The sequence below is a fragment of the Semicossyphus pulcher genome, unplaced genomic scaffold (assembly GCF_022749685.1).
Source record: "Semicossyphus pulcher isolate SPU_LCO1_2020_fin unplaced genomic scaffold, fSemPul1.0.p SCAF_6, whole genome shotgun sequence".
Classification (NCBI taxonomy): Eukaryota; Metazoa; Chordata; class Actinopteri; order Labriformes; family Labridae; genus Semicossyphus; species Semicossyphus pulcher.
The window spans coordinates 13785423-13803612 of NW_027211737.1; the positions used below are offsets into that span (position 1 = coordinate 13785423).

At 42.2% G+C, this 18190-nt stretch overlaps 2 protein-coding genes across 5 annotated transcripts; one reads left to right on the forward strand and one right to left on the reverse strand.

Annotated features, from left to right (window-relative positions):
- Positions 1-4921: 4921 nt before the first annotated feature.
- znf131 (zinc finger protein 131) lies at positions 4922-10175 on the reverse strand. Of its 4 annotated transcripts, none has more exons than XM_069683175.1 (9): positions 10089-10175; positions 8452-8599; positions 8256-8357; positions 8012-8156; positions 7790-7898; positions 7465-7653; positions 6956-7331; positions 6696-6826; positions 4922-5849 (listed from the first exon to the last, which is right to left on the reverse strand). In XM_069683175.1, exons 2-9 carry the CDS (start codon positions 8579-8581, stop codon positions 5328-5330), a joined length of 1704 nt encoding a protein of 567 aa, XP_069539276.1. In that variant the 5' UTR covers positions 8582-8599; positions 10089-10175; the 3' UTR covers positions 4922-5327. The 4 variants fall into 4 exon arrangements, with proteins under 4 accessions (XP_069539276.1, XP_069539274.1, XP_069539275.1 ...); XM_069683173.1 differs by having other exon boundaries at positions 6956-7334; XM_069683174.1 differs by lacking the exon at positions 10089-10175 and adding an exon at positions 9856-9916 and having other exon boundaries at positions 6956-7334.
- Positions 10176-13365: 3190 nt separating this feature from the next.
- Positions 13366-17061, forward strand: selenop (selenoprotein P). Its single transcript, XM_069683663.1, has 5 exons — positions 13366-13467; positions 14045-14279; positions 14662-14874; positions 14965-15082; positions 15193-17061. The coding sequence occupies exons 2-5, from the start codon at positions 14077-14079 to the stop codon at positions 15940-15942; spliced, it is 1284 nt and encodes a 427-aa protein (XP_069539764.1). The 5' UTR covers positions 13366-13467; positions 14045-14076; the 3' UTR covers positions 15943-17061.
- The last annotated feature ends 1129 nt before the right edge of the window (positions 17062-18190 follow it).

An 18190-nucleotide genomic window follows, 5' to 3' on the forward strand; every position in this document is an offset into this window, starting at 1 on the left:
GAAACCATTTTTCACGTTGTCAGAAGGAAGGTTCAGACGGATTGTCGAACCTAAGATCCAGTGAAACAGCTTTCACCCTTGAGGTGGTTCGGGAATCTGATCGGGATGCCTCTTGCAAGCCTACCTAGGGTCATCCACCTTGTAGGAGTCTCAGGGTGTACAAAGAACACATTGAAGAGATTATATACCTCGTCTTGTTTACCGGCAGATGTACAATTGAAAAACTCACTCAATTAATACAGTATACTGCTTACCGCAAGCAAGTTTATGAGACACAGCCAGCCCTTCATCAGCAAACAATATCAGCCTCGCCAAGAATGGCTCCTTACTCACCAGGCGGTCAATCATTTGTCTGAGGATCCCTTAAGACAAGGAGGAGGGTTTGCCTGGCACACTCTGCCGCTGATCACACTGCCAGCATCAGCAGCCTCTCCTCACACACACTCCAACAACGGAAAACAGGAGAGCCCATCCATAGCAGCTGGGGTCCAAGAATTAGTCACTCTTTCCTAATCGCCTGTTTGTTCCTGTGGACGAGCTTAGAGAACAGAGGGGCTTTTCCTCACATCACAAGCTCTGAAACGTGCATCACTAGAGGAGTTTGTCCACCCTGTTTTGGCTCCAAAAAGTCCTTTATTTTGCCTCACTCCACGTCCATTGCCTCATTCCGCCCGTGCTTGTGTCCCATTCTCTCTTTTTCACTGTCGTTATGCATTCGGGGACAAAGACAACGCACGCGCCCTCGCACACACATTCACACACCCTTTCCTCTCATGCACAAGCACACTCATGTAATGACACACACACACACACACACACACACACACACACACATACACACAGAGAGCTCTCCCCATACAAAGCTCCCCAGTGTGTTAATTGAGATGCACAGCTGACAAGAATAAAGAGCTCAGCAGTGAAAGAGCTGCCACAATGAAGACTATGCAGCCTAGGAACAGACAGGCAGGCCTCACTGGAATCTATGGGGCAAATATTTCACATTTCCCAAAAAACCACTGACCTCTAAATCCCTCCCCCCGACACATCCACACAGTCGTCCACCTTTAAAACAAAAGCACCAGGCTGCAAACTGAAATTGACAATATATGCATGAGTTATCTCATTACTTTTGTCTTTATATGTTGATGACTTCTTCTTATTCATCAATGGTTGTCCATTCAAACTTTGACATTAAAAAAAGGTTTTATTCCCTTAGTCTGACAATACACAAGTGCTACTCCAGACCTCCCAGTACATCCTGGCGAGAGTGCGAGAGTCTCTGAGGCCTTAACAAAGTTACCATGACAGTGTAAGCAGGGAGCACAATAACATGATGCAGAACACAATTGTCAAACCTGCATCCGCTGGCTCAAATTGAAATCCATTCGCTCAATTATGTCTTCCTGCGTTTAAAGGGCCATCTGAGTTTGCATGTTATTCACTGCCAGTGCTTCAAAGAGGTTAGCATCAAAGAAAGAACACATGAAGCACAATGTTTCATGTGCTCTGACTGATTGACCATCAAAAGAATGAAAATTAAGAACAGATCTATTTCAGGTGGGGAAAAAAGGGGCTATTTTTACTTCTAAAATGTGGAAATATATTCAGCTTCCAATCCAGGTCTACACACCGAGGTTTGAAAAGATTACTATGCAGTACATAAAAGACTGCCTCCCGAAAGCTGCAGTTAAGAACTTTATCACACAGCTATTGTTTATTCATTTCCTGAAATAGACCTAAGGACACATAAATCATGTTACACAAACAATGTGAGGCATTCTGGTGGCTCAGTTTGATAAGAAATGTAATGTAGGGTAATTGTGACATATAAATCTGTCTGCTGAGTCATTCAGAACTTGCCTCTCTGTTATCAGCCAGCACAGAAGGCATAAAATAAAAATAAATCTGTCTGTATAACCAAAAATAACAGCTCCACTGTCAGGATATTTCCCTGCCTTGCAGCCACAGGCAAGATAATTTGACAACATAACAAAACTTAGTTTAGTAATAATAATACTGCATATTGACATACAAAAACCCCATCATGGTGCAACAGGTGCTAGAGCTAAACTCTTACATTATCCGCCTTATTTTATGGTCACTGTGTGCTCAAAGACAGCAAAGAATGCTAATCAGTGGGTCAGCAGATCCCCAAAGTTCATCTTAAATCACGCGTGTGCGTGCGTCACGTGCGTGCACCTGCCAAGAGATGCACTGTTATCCTATTAAGAAAAGATGCACTGAACCCGAATACTATAGTCTACAAAATCGACGAAAATAAAAATGCATTAGTAAACGACAAAAATTCATATCATGAGTTTATTCTCAGTATAATTTAAGCGATTGTTTTTTTCAAGTGTTTCTAGAAAAAAAAAAAACCCGTTATGATCATGAAGTGTGATTCCTCTTTTTCACACAAACGTACAAGCTTTCCAAACACAAATCTGCTTTTTTTTTTTTTAAATAAATGAACCTTACAGTGCAATGAAGTGACTTGTCTGTCGTTGTTCAATACAGTCAACAGTTAACACCCCTCGCAGCAGCAGGCCATTCCCTATGAGCCAGCGCATTTATATCATTACAATCCTCACAAAAGACAAAGTCTAGAGGTGACACATTAGCGAATCTTACTTGAGTGAAGTCTTCATAAGGCCATGTCGACAATCTTTACCGCCTTGGCTTTAAAATCATCTTCCCCGGTGCCCGGTGACATTGAGCGGACAGGCTCTGCTGCAGCAGCAGCCTCCCCGGTTCAGTCTCACTGTTGTGAGGGAAATCCACTTGACGGGCAGGGGAACGGACCAATCAGCGTCGGGCTGAGGAGAACAACGTGTATCTCTTATCCAATGAGCAGCATGAATTAGAGCTCTACTTTAGTTCAGTACCACAGGAGCTGTCCAGAGTGTGAGGCGGCGGGGAGCAGCAGGTAACCTAACCTGTGTCTGTTAGCTACCATGGTGACTGGCCACGCTATGCACAGCAGAGGTTCAATGTGGGGTCAGGAGGAGGCCTGAACAGGATTCACAGAGGGGTCACCATCTCTGAATTTCACAACTAACTGAAACATATTTAGGTCCACTTACTGTTTATTTCCTGGTCCTTTTCAATCTGTCTTATGAAGCATCTTGCGTCTGCAATGTATAGTAGAATATTGAGCTTGTTTTACTATGCGTAGGTCAACTGTTCAACATTCTGTGATCTATTAATTTCATGTCACTAATAGGTTACATTCAAAAGTCCTTTTGACTCTTACATGACAGCCATACTGGTGTAAACATCCCTGAGTGATTCCTCGTTGATCAGAAGAGCTGAAGAAGCTTTTTGAATGAAACACCTCTACAAACAAATTAAAAGGACTGTTTTCTAACGTCAATGCTTTGGACTGCTCAAAATCACCTAATTTCTTCCTACAAATGCTAGACCAAAATCTTAATGATTCCCCTTTGAAGACTAATTTAAAACGCCTATGAAAATTGTGCATTACACCAACTTTCTCAAACTTGCTGCGGTATTTTTTTCAGCCACTTGAGGGCAGTAGAAACAAGCTGTAAATACAACATTGATATAATGGATGATCACTCACCTTAAAAAAGTGAGAAGGGGACACTTGCTAGCAAACAGTTGTCCATTAACACATCCAAAGGAACGTCAGCATTATATAGTAGTTGTGTTGCTGACTGTCTGGAAATGTTAGTCCGTTGTTTAGTATTCCTTCAAATTTAATCTGGTTTCCATCCAGTCCTGAGGGAAATATGTTTCCGTTTCTGCTAAATGTTCCACAACGTTTACTGGGTTGTAGCTAAATTGGTATGTTTTGCATTTTGGTTTCTAAAGAAGCATGCACTGGGATTGTGAGAGCTTTGTTGCTAATTATATCTGCATGCTACAACTGGAAATAATACTGATGAGAACAGCAAGACTGATCGAAAACAGTAAAGTTGCTGCTGTAAAAACAAATCTGATATGGATGATAATTCTCTAAGCGACTTCTTAAACAATGCAGTCATTTAATTCACTGCTTATATAAACACAATGATTAAAGCAGCTATTGGGAGAGAACAAAATATGAAGATATAATCAAGTCAACAGCAACGTACGTCTTTTAAATGTATCTAAACCATAGACTGTATAAAAAGATGGACGACATGACAGCTCCCTAAAAGTAAAGCCAAAACATTTCGGGCGCCCCCTGCTGACTGGCTGCAGTATAGGTCATAAAGCCCGCCTCCTCCATGTTAACAGGTGAGACATGGGTCTAACTATAAAATCAAAATACACGCCAAATAAATTTTTCTCAAACATGGTTTATCATGCTGATTTACGTCCAAGTGTCCATTTTTCTGATAAGTTTATTTTTAATTAGTTATTTGATGCTGTCAAATGTTGACTGACAGCTCTGTTGACAAATTCGGCTCCTGCAGCCAATCAGTCCCGGGTGAGCAGAGCGGAGGACGATCCGCAAGTTGAAACGTAACTAAAACAATCGCTACAGTCATTGAAGTTTCCATACCCGTGAACGTTAACCTCAGACCAACACAGAGAAGCTGTTCTGCTGTTAAACACGCCGGTGTGCGGGATCCTTGCTGTTTTTTCGGTAAGTTAAGTGTGTGTTTGGGTTAGCGGAAGTGGCTATGGCCGCTTCACTCGCCAATCTCTACTGCGCAGCTCTGGCTCCATATGACGTCACCATCGCAAGATGGCAGCGCCTATCACAGGGGCTATTTTGGCATCAATTTCGTACAATGGGAGCAGATGGAGACACGTTGTCCATCTATATATACAGTCATTAAGTAGATGGATGCACGACTTAAAAGCCCATTCTGGAAACCAATTTTATTCCATATCTGAGTTTTTCCTACAAAAAAAACACCAAAAGTCAATATGAAAATAAGCTTAAACAAACTGTATGTAGCAATAGCACTAGGGAACATCAGCTGTTTAATGAGCTGCAACAGGAACATTTCATTCATCGTCTAATTGTCTTGGCAAGTGACCGAAACTAAAATAAAATATAAATTTGAGGTAAAATAAGGACACAGAAAAAAATCCCACTTAAAATGTGATTGATGAAGCACTGTAGAGTCAGTGAGAGTACGTGATATGATGGCAAACAGCTCAAAATAAATACAGTATCATTAGTAGGAAAGTATCTATTTCCAAAATTCTTCCATGACTCAAAGAGTGAGGATGGTGGGAACCAAGTCATTCAAGGTGATGGCAGACAGCAAGACGTATGGAGGCGACATGCTTTATCCCACATGCAGTGTTCTTAATGGAAAACAAGATGTCCGCTACAGGGCCGAAAGAGTCTCCTGCGGCTCATATTTTCATACAACCACTGCTTGTTCTGCCTCTTCAACCATTTCACCCTCCACCTCTACTTCCACCTGAGAGTTCACCACCTGCTGCCCGTCTACTTCCGTCGTTGTCACATGCACCACTTGGATCTGCACCCCTGCCTGTTTTAATCTCTCCACGTCCTCCTCGCACATCTCTGTTACCCCTCCGTCCTCCATCACAACTGTCGTGGTCTCCTCCATCTCCATCACTTCGACAGGCTCCATCGTGACGTGTTCCACCTGGATCCCGTCGTCCAGCAGGACCGTTTCGGCTCCGTCTATGCTCTGTGTTGCGATGGCAATGGCGGCTGTATCGGCAGAGTCAGTGATGACCAGCTCTTCAGTTGACTTGTCGTCCTCAATGGAATGGACTTCTTTGAGGTGGGCCTTTAGGTCTTTTGGGTGGGTGAACCACATGTCACACATAGTGCAGTGGTTGGGCTTGTCCCCTGTGTGGCTCACTAGATGGTCTTTAAACTGGTCCCAGCTGTTGAATATACTGCTGCACACCTGATGGAGGTAGAGGAGAAAGAGTAAGAAGAGAGATGATAATCAGCATTTATGAACCAATGGCTCATATTAGATCAAACATATCTGTTCTACAGTGGGCCAAAATCCCTTATATAGACAGATATTTCATAATAAATTACTCATCTAAAGCGGGGTACTCACTACAAGATAATCGGGCTGATTTTGGCCCCGAATCCGACAATCGTAAGCAAAGTCCTGATTTTTTGATGGTTCTAAAGATTATCTTGCCAAATGTTCCTGTGGTGTGAGGTACATTAAGAGGGATTTTACTTCCCCCGATCTGCTCGGAAGGTCGTCGTAGCCGCACCGATTTCATAAATTATAAAAAAATTTAAATATTAAACATGTTCAATATTTACGATCCGTTAACAGCCAAGCATGCATTCTGTGGATTGTCACGTGGAATGAAACAATAGCCAAATGGGAAGCAAGCTGACTGAAGAAGGAAGCACAACAACATCATCGCCAATTCTTCTGCCCGTCGTCGCCATGTTTGTTTACTTTATCATCACATTTGACTGCGAGAGTTTTGTGAGTCGGGATTCTGGTTGTTCCTGAATGGAATCTATTAGTGTGTTAGGTTGTGCTGTTTTGGTGGAATTGTTTCTCTCCACACTATAGGAGCAAACCTGATAAATCTATGATTATATATTGTCATGTGTGATTTGAAAAATCTTTTAGTGTGGGCCAGGCATTAGGAGCAAATAGGCAGACGCATTAACATAATGTGATTTGTTCTTTCATATATAATTTCAATATATTTTTTATGTAGACCTTGCAGTGGTAGGGGAGCGCTTGATGGCTTTGATTCTGCACAAACAGTACCTGGCATTCATAGAGTTTCTTGCGTCCCTTCTTGGCTCCCGCCCCGTTCTGACAGGCAGCCATATGGCACTTCAATGTGCTGTTCCTAGCAAATCGCTCATGGCAATCTGGACACTCATAAGGTTTTTCACCTACAGAAGCCAAGCATATTTTTCAGTGGCAGATCAAACAATAAGTCAGTGATTAGATAAATAATTATGAATGTGCGTAGTAGGGTAATTTGCATATTAAACAGAACAAAACCAGCTCTATTTGCTCACCAGTGTGCATCCGCAAGTGCTCCTTAAAGTGGCCGAAGTGGTCAAAGTGCTTTTTACAGTATTCACAAACGTGCACCTTCTTCTGAGGTTTCTGGTTTCGAGACAGCTCCTCCGCATCGAAATGAAACGTGCTGATGTGCTGCTTTAAGGCGCCCTCCCGTGTGTATGCTTTTCCGCAGTGGTTGCACACGTGGGTTTTTTCCAGGGATCCCAGGTGCGTTTTCAAATGCTGTTTGAGGTGGTAATACAACTTGAAGCTACGATCACATTTGTTGCAGCGGAACATGTTGTCCACTTGGGAAATCTGGACCTCTACGACCTCAACATTCTCCAGCACTTTGGAGGCGGTCACTGTTTCCTCCTGATACACGACCTCCTGCTGAGCACAGACACGGGAAGGCAGGGTTAATCCTTTTACATCTAGAGTTGTAACTGTGTAGTTAACTAATTATTACACCAAAAGAACATGGAAAAAAGGTTAGGGCTGATAGAATTACAAGGCAACATACCTCTTCTATTCCTTCCTTCTTCACGATGTGTAGCCTAGGTTCCCCTTGCTGATACTTGCTGGTTATGTCAGCAAGAAGAGCCAATGCAGAGTCATCGGACGCCTGAGCATTCTTTGCAGCATCCACCACCTCCTCCAGTCCGGCCTCCTCCACCTCAATTGCTCCTTCTCCTATCACCTCAATCTCCACCTGGACAACATTGAAAACATTCAGTCCGGACAGTCAAAAGTGTGGACAAAGAAAGAATGCTGTTTTATGTCAAACTAATGCAGAAAGACCATGACATTTCAGACATCTTTGTGAGTGTCACTATGAACATACTGACCTGTTCCCCTTCCACTGAAGGAAGGCTTTCTGTAATAACATTCGATGTCTCGGCAATCTTCCTCTTTTTACCTTTACTCCTAGCTGGAATCGAAGAATTGTCATTTATCCTACAAGAGAAAATGAGGCAACAATGTTTGTCTCTTTTTTTTTATTTTTTAATTACATATAAATTCTGAAAGTGACACAATTCTAGCTACATGAAAGAGCATGTTAGTCTCACTTATTGCTGAGCGCTTTGATGGCTTCCTGCATCTGGAGGTATTCAGCAGCCTTCCACACATCATAGGCCTCCTCCTCTCCAGCCACAGCTAGTGTTGCTGTGTATGTGAACTCCATCAGCTGGCGAAAGGCTGTGTTACTCACTCCTGTCAGAGTATGACAGAGCAGCAGTGGTGAGTGAAAGCTGTTCTAGGTTACATAACCACACAAACACAGGAAAATAAATCTCTGGAAACACAAAATACCTTCTATCTCCACCAGTGGCTCCTGGGTAAAATCCTGGAAGAACTTATGGAAAAACTGACTGCATGCCGCCAACACTGCTTTATGGGCTCTGAACTGGTGTCCTGAAAGAAACAACAGACATTAAGTAACAGAAATAAGAAGCATTGCTTGCAAATTTCCCTAAGACATCATGACCTATAATGAGAGCCTACTTACCATCCACAATCAGGGTAATGTCTGTGAACTGGTCCAACTGTCGTTGTTCATTAAGTTTGTCCATCATGACTTTGTAATGTGCAGGGTATTCATTGCCTCCATCCGACTCGGCCTCCACCTCAGCCGCCATTATTAAGCTTGTCCTTCTCTGAGGGAAACAGAAGAAGATAGACACACAATTGGTTTTTTTTTGCATTTTACACCCCAACATCACTTATCAGAATCAGAAATACTTTCTCTATTCCTGGGGAGAAATTCAGGCGTTACAGTTTCTCTGATACAGAGAGAAGCATGGAGAAATACGTGGCATAAAATCGAAGAAATATGTCAAATATGTGCATTATATATACAATAAAACAAGAAATAAAGATAAAGATTAAATGCTGAGAAATGGATTTGGTGCATCTCGGGGGAATGAGTCTGTCGCTGAAAGTAACACAACAGGAAACCAATTGGCATGTCCCTCCTTTTACAGGTCATTTTAGAATGTTTTTTAGCTTTGCATATTGTTACAAATCCATCAGAAAATAACATTATACATCATTGGGTACAGGTTTGAGAATGTTGTGAACAGATCAGCTTAAATATGCACCCAGTGTCTGCACTCCTGTTAAATGCTGTGCAAACCAAGCTTGAAAAATTTAAGAGAGCTGCGTCAAAAATGTAAGACAACTGCGCAAGCAGACACTTGGCATTCTTAAATGTTAAATGACTTCATTTTAATTTTTCATCATTGCAGATCTGGATTTGCAGTTGGCAGACCTTCATCTCAACGAGACTGTAATTAAATTGTGTTTTGTGGAAAAGAAAGTGAATTTTTTTCTTCTGAGGTTCGAAGGTTTAAATCTTATTTTACAGGAAGGCTTTCATGAATTCTTAATTTATCTTCTGTCTTTAACTGTCTTTTATTCTAATGTATTTTTATCAGTTTTTTCTGTGTTGTTTTTATCTGCTTTCCTTTTATCTCTCTGTCAAGTACTTTGTCACCTTGTTAATAAAAGTGCTATATAAATAAAGTGTATTCTTATTATTGTTATCATTATCATCATCATTACAAAAAAGGGCTTTTCATGACCAAAATATTGCAAAGAATGAGGAAGTGAACATGCTGGCCCTAGAGAACATCACAACTAAACCTGACAATACATTACGCTTGCGACAAACTCCGAAATAATGTACCTATAATAAAAATAACTACCTGCTAAATGTTAAGGACATGTACTGACATGCCACCCGAGAAGACGGGCGTATGACTGACACATGGTTGCTAATCTGGCTAACACTAACAGCTTTGCTAGTGAAGCTCCATGTTAGCTAAACTAGCCAAAACACAGACCTCCCACCGACAGAAGATCAAAATCAGTATTTAACACGAGGAATATATGTAACAAACGCCCAACGTACCAGGACTAGATACACCTATGTTATCCCTTCGACACCGGGACATGAAAGAAATAAACATTGTACAACCCCAGAGAGTTGCAGGTAACGGGCCTCTTAGCACGCTCGCCATTTCGCGTTTGACAATCAACATTACGTCATCAAACCGCGCATTAAAATACACTTTTCCCAGACAGATGTCCTCATTATAACCCCCGTGGGTCAAAATACGCGTCAAAAAACATCGCTATACATACCTGAAGTTGGATTACGCTGCTTCAGAAAGTTGTTTTGTGATAATATTTCCTTCGACGCATGTAGCGCTGTTCTACTCTCGGTGCTCCAAAAAGGGCGGTCGTTCAGCCCTTAGGCCTCGGTTTCCCATAATCCCTTGCAGAGTCAAGGACGCTGACAGCGTTGCTTAGTGACAGCGGTAAGTGTTTACATGTTCTTCTGTCCACCTGCTAGGAAGCAGGCAAACTTACGGTTACTGGAGTGTTTTCAGATTCAAGAAGCCTATTGAATTGGCCCAAAGGAAGACAATAGTTTGGATAGGATATCCCCTTTATTTGTAAGAAGAGGTGGAAGTGAAATTAAGATGTTTACCAAAGTAAAGGGACCACTACCAGAATATTATAATAAAACAGTCCTGTATTTAAATATTACCTGAGAAAACAAACTATAATCTTGTTATTTGGCCCTGCTGTCAACCCGGATCAGAATTCAAACATAGGCCAAGTTCAAATGTCACAGCTCAGGTTTTGCAAATCATGTATTTATAATCATGTATTTATTTAAAAATATGTAAATATTTTAAGAAACAAATACATCTGCAGCAAGCATCACCCATCTTTATACAATGCTAAAGTCTGAAGAGATAAAATGTTACTGAATCCCTACTGGTGTTGAAATTTTTTTTTTTTTGAATAATTGTATCTATTTGTATATTTTTAATGTTGTGTAACATTAATGTGTGGCATTGTTTTATATTGTCTAAATATTTGATAATTGTGTACTTTGATGTTTGGCAAAATTGTTCCTGAAACTGTCATGCCACTAAAGCTTTTAAAATTAATTGAACTAAATTTACACTTTTGTGCCCAAGCCACTCTCAATACAAATAGCCCATATACAGAGAATGTAGCCTATAGATTGTTTCAACATATGATCAAATGAAAAAGTAATATTGAATGAAGTTGACATGTTGGGATGACATTTAGATGGATATGATCTACTCATCAGAGGCCTGTTGAAGTAACTCAACTTGAAGCCAGTGTTCACCAGTTCACCTATTATAAATATGGCTGTCTCAAGTTTCAGTCAGATCATTTTTCACGAAGTAGCATTGTGATAGTAGAAAACATGGCACCAGAACTAGTGAAGGAAGTCAAATTGTTATTAAGAAAAGAGAGGGGAAGACTAAAGGTTTTGAAAGTAGACGTGTATAGAACAAAAAAAAACTTAATCAGTTGTATCCAAAGCACGATCAGCCAGGCCTAAAGTGACAACACCCTTAGAGGATCAATACATCAGGCGTAGTCCTCTCAGAGATATTAAAAAAAGCAACTTAATCACAGTAATAAATCTTGCTAAATAAAGATTGCAAGATTCTAATCAGTAAAAGTACAGTAAAAAAAAGACCGTCTTGTAGTGTGTTCAAAAAAGATGAGCTGCCGTTTCTACCATCAGGATTGTAGCTTTTTGATGAGGGATTAATTCTGCAGCAAGTTACCACAAATTACCCCAAAATACACCTCAAAATTTCCAAGAACTACGTAACAACAACTGTCACAGATTTTTTTCCACAGTCATCTGAACTCTTATGGGGGCACTTGAAGACTGAGCAAGCCAATCATTCTGTGAAAGAAGCTCTTTGGTACATTGTAAAATCTTGGGAAACTTGAGCAGAGTCTATGCCCGCTTCAGAAGGCATTATCTGTCTTTAAGGTATATGATACTCTACCTCTTCTTGTATAACCTTTTAGTGTGTCATTTTACTGTGGATTAATTTTATCAATGCAGATCTCTTGATCTTACTGATATGCATTCTTATATTGCAGGTCAGTGTGTCCTGATAAAGAGCACGTAACATCAGGCGCTGTTAACGAGTAACACTGGGTCATAAAGTAAACTTGTCCTGGCAGGACACTCTAAGTCACATGTTATGCGCTGATGTATCAGCTGACTGCTACTTTCACATCTCAGGTGATGTTTACAGACACTGATACCTGCATTTACACTGTACACTGGTGCATGTTTTCTGCTGAAACTGTTACACCAAAGCCTCCATATATTCATGTTCTGCTCTGTTTGCTTGTGTCCTCGTAGAGCAATTCGACCTAATTTCTACAATGGTGATCATTTGTAGTGTTTGTATGCATATGATGCTGCTTATATTCTGAAAGAACACATACAGGTCAACTCACTAAACTAGCTAAATCATGACAACAACAGGAGATTCACTGTAGGTGATTGTAAGACCTTACAGGGCTGACTATAGTTAGTAACACCTTCTACTCTGGCATACTGAGCCATTATCCCTCGTACTACTGTACTCACTATAGCATCTAATAACAGCTGATTAATATCTTTAACTTTGTGTGTTTAGATACATTTTATTCTTTGTCAAACCACAACTCCACTGACATTTGCTTGCCTATGGTTAAAGCTGACCTTTGACCCTTTTCTCATAAGAGTGCACTGAACTTCATGGCCTGAATATGCAGACAGACAACCACACCTGCATGGTTAGACTTTGAGGCCGTTACAGCTTTTTTTATATAATGTCAAACAGTATATGACAGGGATTAACTTTAATGCACTCTGATGCAAGATCAAGTCCTCAAATGAAACTTGTTCCCACTAAATCTCTGCAGTTTAAAGTATGTCATTTTACTTTACCCTGTTGCTCGGATGAGCCAAATTCCTAATTTTTTTGGGGCTACCCTCTACTCTCAAAATACAATTTGCTTACCCATGATCTCTCATGTAAAGTACTGTGTGTATATTTTCCTACTATTACTTCCAGTGTGTATTAAACTGCAGGATTCTTTGTCAGAATTGCATATTGAATCTATCCTGTGTGACTGTGTTTGTGTGGACCCTGCAAAAAAATGCTGGCCAGCAACCAGAGACCCACCCTCTGTCCTTTTTCACTTCCCCTCTTTGTGCTAGAAGTCAAAAACAGCATTGCACAATATTCATGGAGCTTCATAATATGCTACACGTATATAATATACATTGTGAAAAAGAATTAAATGTGATTTACAGGGCAAATGCGTGCAGTATCTCCAGGGCTGACCTATCTAAACCAGCGATAACAAAGAGGCAACTTCCCCCCCCTCAGATTCTACCCCTGAAGGAATTTGTCAAACTGCCAGTTGCTACTAAACACTTTCCACTAAAAACAGGAATTATAATCTGTTAACAGGGACAACTTCTGCCCTGTGACTTTTTAAACTTGAGAAAAAGTGTAAGCATCAGCATAGAGCTGGGGCTGAACTTTGTCCTCCCACCAGAGAGAAAAACAACAGGCAGAGTATAAAAGGGGGGAGAGGCGGAGGAAGAGACTTGTTTTTGTTCAAGGAGCTGCAGCAACGCAGAGCTGAGCAGAGAGAAGAACTTTTTAACGGAGGGGTAAGTGACAGAATTGTCTACATTTTATGCAGTTACTTAATGTGTGTATTGTTGATCCCTTTAACTGTTGCAATAAATGCTTAAAAAAGAGGATCTAAGAGTGTTTTCAAAACTTTAAATTTGAACCTTGTTTTCTTTGGGTTGCAGTAAATCTGTGTCCCACTTTAACCTGCCACTAAACAGTATTTCTACATTATTTCACTTGTCTGCCTTCATGAATCTAATAATACACTGCAGAGTTTATGCTCTTAAAATTCAACCATGCGTCCTTGTTTGACTATTTACTGTTTGTATTTGTACCGCTCGATCCATGAGTTTAAATTCGTACTGCACAAGTTTAGGAACTTCAAATCTTTGTTGAATAGTTGCGCAGAGTTTGAGGGAGTTAACCGTTAAGTAGGGCGGCTGGGGTGAAATGATAACCCCCTCTGACCCTTTGTACAGCCATACCACTTCTGCCTAAAATATCTGACAGGCTCTAATGTTCTCCCCTCCCTCTTTCTCCTCTTTCTGCCTGCCCCCTTCCCAAATTCCCTCCCTTCTTTCCCTTCTCTCTCCCCCTTCTCTCTGTGCTCAGCATTTTGGGGGAGTAAAGGAGGCACTGCAGGCATGAGGGCGTGCCTCAGCCTGCTCCTCACTCTCTGCCTGCTCCACGGGGGCGGGGCAGAGAGTGATGGGGGCGGGCGACGATGTCAATCGCCACCAACCTGGAAAATAGGGGAGGTGGAGCCGATGCAGGGTGCGATGAGCCGGGTGACGGTGGTGGCCCTGTTCCAGGCCAGCTGATTGTTCTGCTTGGTGCAGGCTTCCAGGTATTTGCACATCATGTGTTAGCCAATGTCTAACATTGACCCCTTTAAATGCACTTTAGTTCATTCGATAAAATCATTAAATTACATTGCATCACCCCCGGACTAAAGACATTCACACTTCTTGGTTGGTCAGGATATGTTACAGAAATTATTTGACAGTGTCTTTTAAATTTTATGGCCCAGTCGGCAAGGCTTGCCAAGTTGGCAGCGATCGCAAAAGCTCGGACCGGTCCTTTAAAGCAACTATTAGTATTAAGTACACTGTCTCAGAAAAGCATCCTGTTTATAATTGTTTGCCAGAATATACAGAAAAGCTTTTACATGCATATGGTCTCTTGGCAATTAATAAACTCACATACTCTGATTTCCCTCACCTGATCAGACTGGAAACCCTGCGCCAGAAGCTGGAGCTTCAGGGTCTGAAGGATGTGCTCTACATCGTGATTAACGACCAGGGGGAGCAAGCACGGCGCCTGCACCCCCTGCTGGCACATAAACTCTCAGAGAACATCACACTGTACCAACAGGATGAACAGCAGCCCAATGTCTGGCAGACACTGGGCGGAGAGAAGGATGACTTTCTCATTTATGACAGGTTTGTTACCGGTCAATCAAATATTCATGGGATATCAAGAGCAACCATTTTTCTTTTCCTCACCATGCTTTTCCTCTTGTCTCTCATCAGGTGTTCCCGTCTCACTCACCACATATCTCTTCCAAATTCCATCATTGGACAAGGCCATGTGGAGAATGCCATCAGAGATACCTACTGCAAACCCCTCTGTGGGAACTGCATGCATATGGTATGGACCACACATGACTTTAAGAATACACATGAATTGAAATTGATTCTTTAGATGCTGGTACTCCATTTCAAAGTTAATCTCACTCATTACTGCTCATTTTTCCACAGAGCGCTGAGCCACCACAGGAGTGCACAGCTGCACAGCCTGATGCAGACAACCCACCAGAGGGAGACACTGGTCCCAATCATGATCATGGGCATGGTGGTCACCATCAGGGACACGACCAGGGTCATGGCCACCATGGAGATCATCATGGCGCCCATCCCCATGGTCGTCAGCACGGAAGTCATGATGGTCTTGGTCATGGCAGTGATCACAACCATGGACAACATCATGGTCATGGCCACCAAGGGGATAATCATGGTTCTCACAGCCGTGGCTTTGGCCATGGCCGTGATGCCCACCATGATCATCACCATGGAAGTCATGGCGGTGATGGCCAACAGGGAGTTAGACAGGACGGACAGGAGCGAGATTTGGGAGTATCTCAGAGACAAGAGCTTTCAGAGTTAGAGCAGCTAGCAGTACAAATGCAGCAGATGCCTCAGGACGCCCAGGCAGCCCCTGTGGCTCCCTGACAGGCAGAGAAGGCGAGGTGAAAGTCAAAGCACAGCTGACAGTGGACAGCAGGCTCTGACAATGAAGCCTCTCCTAAGTCCAGCTGATGCTGACACTGACGCAGGCTGTTTGGCGACGCAGGGAGCGAGCAGCCAGTCGGTCTCTGACACTGTGACGAGGCGCTGCCCGCCTCCTGACAGTGACAAGGACTGACAGGCGATGTAGCCAATACTGTTAGAGAGAACTGACAGTGACGCTCGCCTCCTGCGGACTGACAGCAGCCTCAGTCAGCCCCATGAGCCTGACCCCTTGGTGCGAGCTGAGCGTGAGAGCAGCTGTAAGCTGGCTCTGATATCAGCTTCATATTAACACCAGAAACACCAGGGGCCCAGCGCTCTGTTTACCAACTAGTATTTCCCTGGGAGAGGAGCGGGGCGGTCCCTGACAGCATGTGAGAGAGGAACAGGTGGAGTTCAACATCAATGAAATAGACAGAATTAGGTAAATAAACACCAACCAAAGCATTTATTGGCAGCTTGTCAACATTTGGCAACAGAAATCCAGATGATTCGATTGTACAGAGATGCTGTGCTTCACCTGTTCACCTGTCAGCATGTCCGTCGGGGTCGCTCTCATCCTTTCTCAGGAGTGTATGTGGTTGTCATGTTCATAAGCTGCCTCCCCCATTTTGCTCTCTCCATCCGTAATGAAACCAGGCGCATAAACTACGTTCTAGTGGCGTCTGTTTGAAGTCAGGCAGGAGAGAGGGGAGGGGGTGGCTCAGGAACATGGTAAACACTTGTGTTCAGAATAGAATTATATTTGAGGGAACAGAAAAATATTGCACACAAGCCGCAAGCAAAAATAAAGAAAGAGAAGATATTATCACAGTAAATTTGATGCTTTGAATTCGGTTATTACCAGAATCTAGAGGAAGAAGTTAATGCCACAATTTGTTTTTGGGGATTTGAAAGCACTGGCCCGTCACTGGGGGAAAAGTCCTAAAACACATTTAAAGAAACTTAAAATTTGTATACCTGTAATGTATTCAGATCGCATTTGATCGTTGTTCTTAAGCACATAAAACAGTAGTAAAAGAATTCCCAAACATGCACATTTTGAATGTTAAGCTCTTTGCATTCCTTTTTATTTTTCAGATTTGCTCTTTAAGTTGCAAATTGCACACATTTCTAAAAAGCTTGCTATAAAAAGAAAAAACAAGACTCGATTGTTTGGAAAAGGTCAAAGGTGAAGAGAGCCGAGCGATAAACGACTGAAGGAATACATCCTGTGCTTAATGACGGTTTCTGTGGGAAGATGAGAGTCACCCAGAATACCTGATGCCTGCACAGAGACCTGTATTGTGTTAATGTTGACGAACGTGGAAACTGAATGTTGAATAAAGATGGTTGAGTTACTATTTGAGTTTGTGTGTGTTTTTAGTCCAAGCTTAAACATAAAGATTGACTTTCAAGCTTACTGACGGTCAAACTTGCCGTGTAAGAAGACCTTTGGGGTCACCGTGGATTGGGTGTCTGATGGGAGGGTCTCTTGGTGGTATTTGGCAGTTATCCTACACGTGCCTGAGAACTTGCACATGTGACCTCCACAAAGTAGGGGGATCATGTTACACACAAAACTTGCACAATTGTGATCACGATAAGAGTCTGTAAGCTAATAAAGTCCACTATTACGCAGATCTTCAGTCTTTATGTCCCCTGTGCTGTGAAGTAGAAACAACTGCTTTAACTAAAAATACTTCTGTAAAGATTGAAGGCCAGGTTTGACATGTTTTGCCCAACATTTGCCAGCAGATGGCGATGTAGGCCTACAAAATACATCTCCAGCTTACTGTCACCTAATTGTCCTCCTCACTGACCTCCTACAGGCTTACCACATTCTTTGAAAACTCCACATGGAGGAGCTTTAAACAGCATCTCCTCACTTTAAATCATCTCCAAAGCGACTTTTTCATCTATATTTCCAACAGTAATGCATGTAAGTCATCATTCTTAACTGGTTTTGTTACATTTTTTTAACTGTAAAACATGTCCAAACACTATTTCAATTCCAGTGGTTAAAAACAATCCTGATTTTGCAGTCACATGGGCAACACATATACATCACATGTCCAGTGCCAGCATACTTAGGTACTTAGGTTTAACACATTTAAAATGGAAAAAGACCAGTTCAGTCTACCCAAAGTCAAACACGTTCCCAGTGCGTGTTGGCCTCCGCCAGGGCTGTCCCTTGTCACTGATGCTGTTTGTGATTTTCATGGACAGGATCTCAAGGCGCAGCGGGGGGGTTCCATTTAAGGGATCTCAGGATTTCATTTCCCGTTTTTTTCAGATGATGTTGTTCTGTTGGCTTCATCAAGCTGGGACCTCCAGCAGGCATTGGGGCGGTTTGCAGCCGAGTGTTACATGGTTGGGATGAGAGTCAGCACCTCCAAGTCTGAGGCCATGGTTCTCTGCCGGAAACTGGTGGATTGCCCCCTCCGGGTGGGGAGTGAGTCTTTGCCTCAAGCGAAGGAGTTCAAGTATC

Bases quoted from the DNA above. Each gene is read 5' to 3' on its own strand.
- znf131 (XM_069683173.1), bottom strand. From the start codon at position 8,581: ATGGCGGCTGAGGTGGAGGCCGAGTCGGATGGAGGCAATGAATACCCT. The intron at 8,358-8,451 runs GTAAGTAGGCTC...TGTTTCTTTCAG, and splicing joins CATTACCCTGATTGTGGATG to GACACCAGTTCAGAGCCCAT. The intron at 8,157-8,255 runs GTATTTTGTGTT...ATACTCTGACAG, and splicing joins GCCACTGGTGGAGATAGAAG to GAGTGAGTAACACAGCCTTT.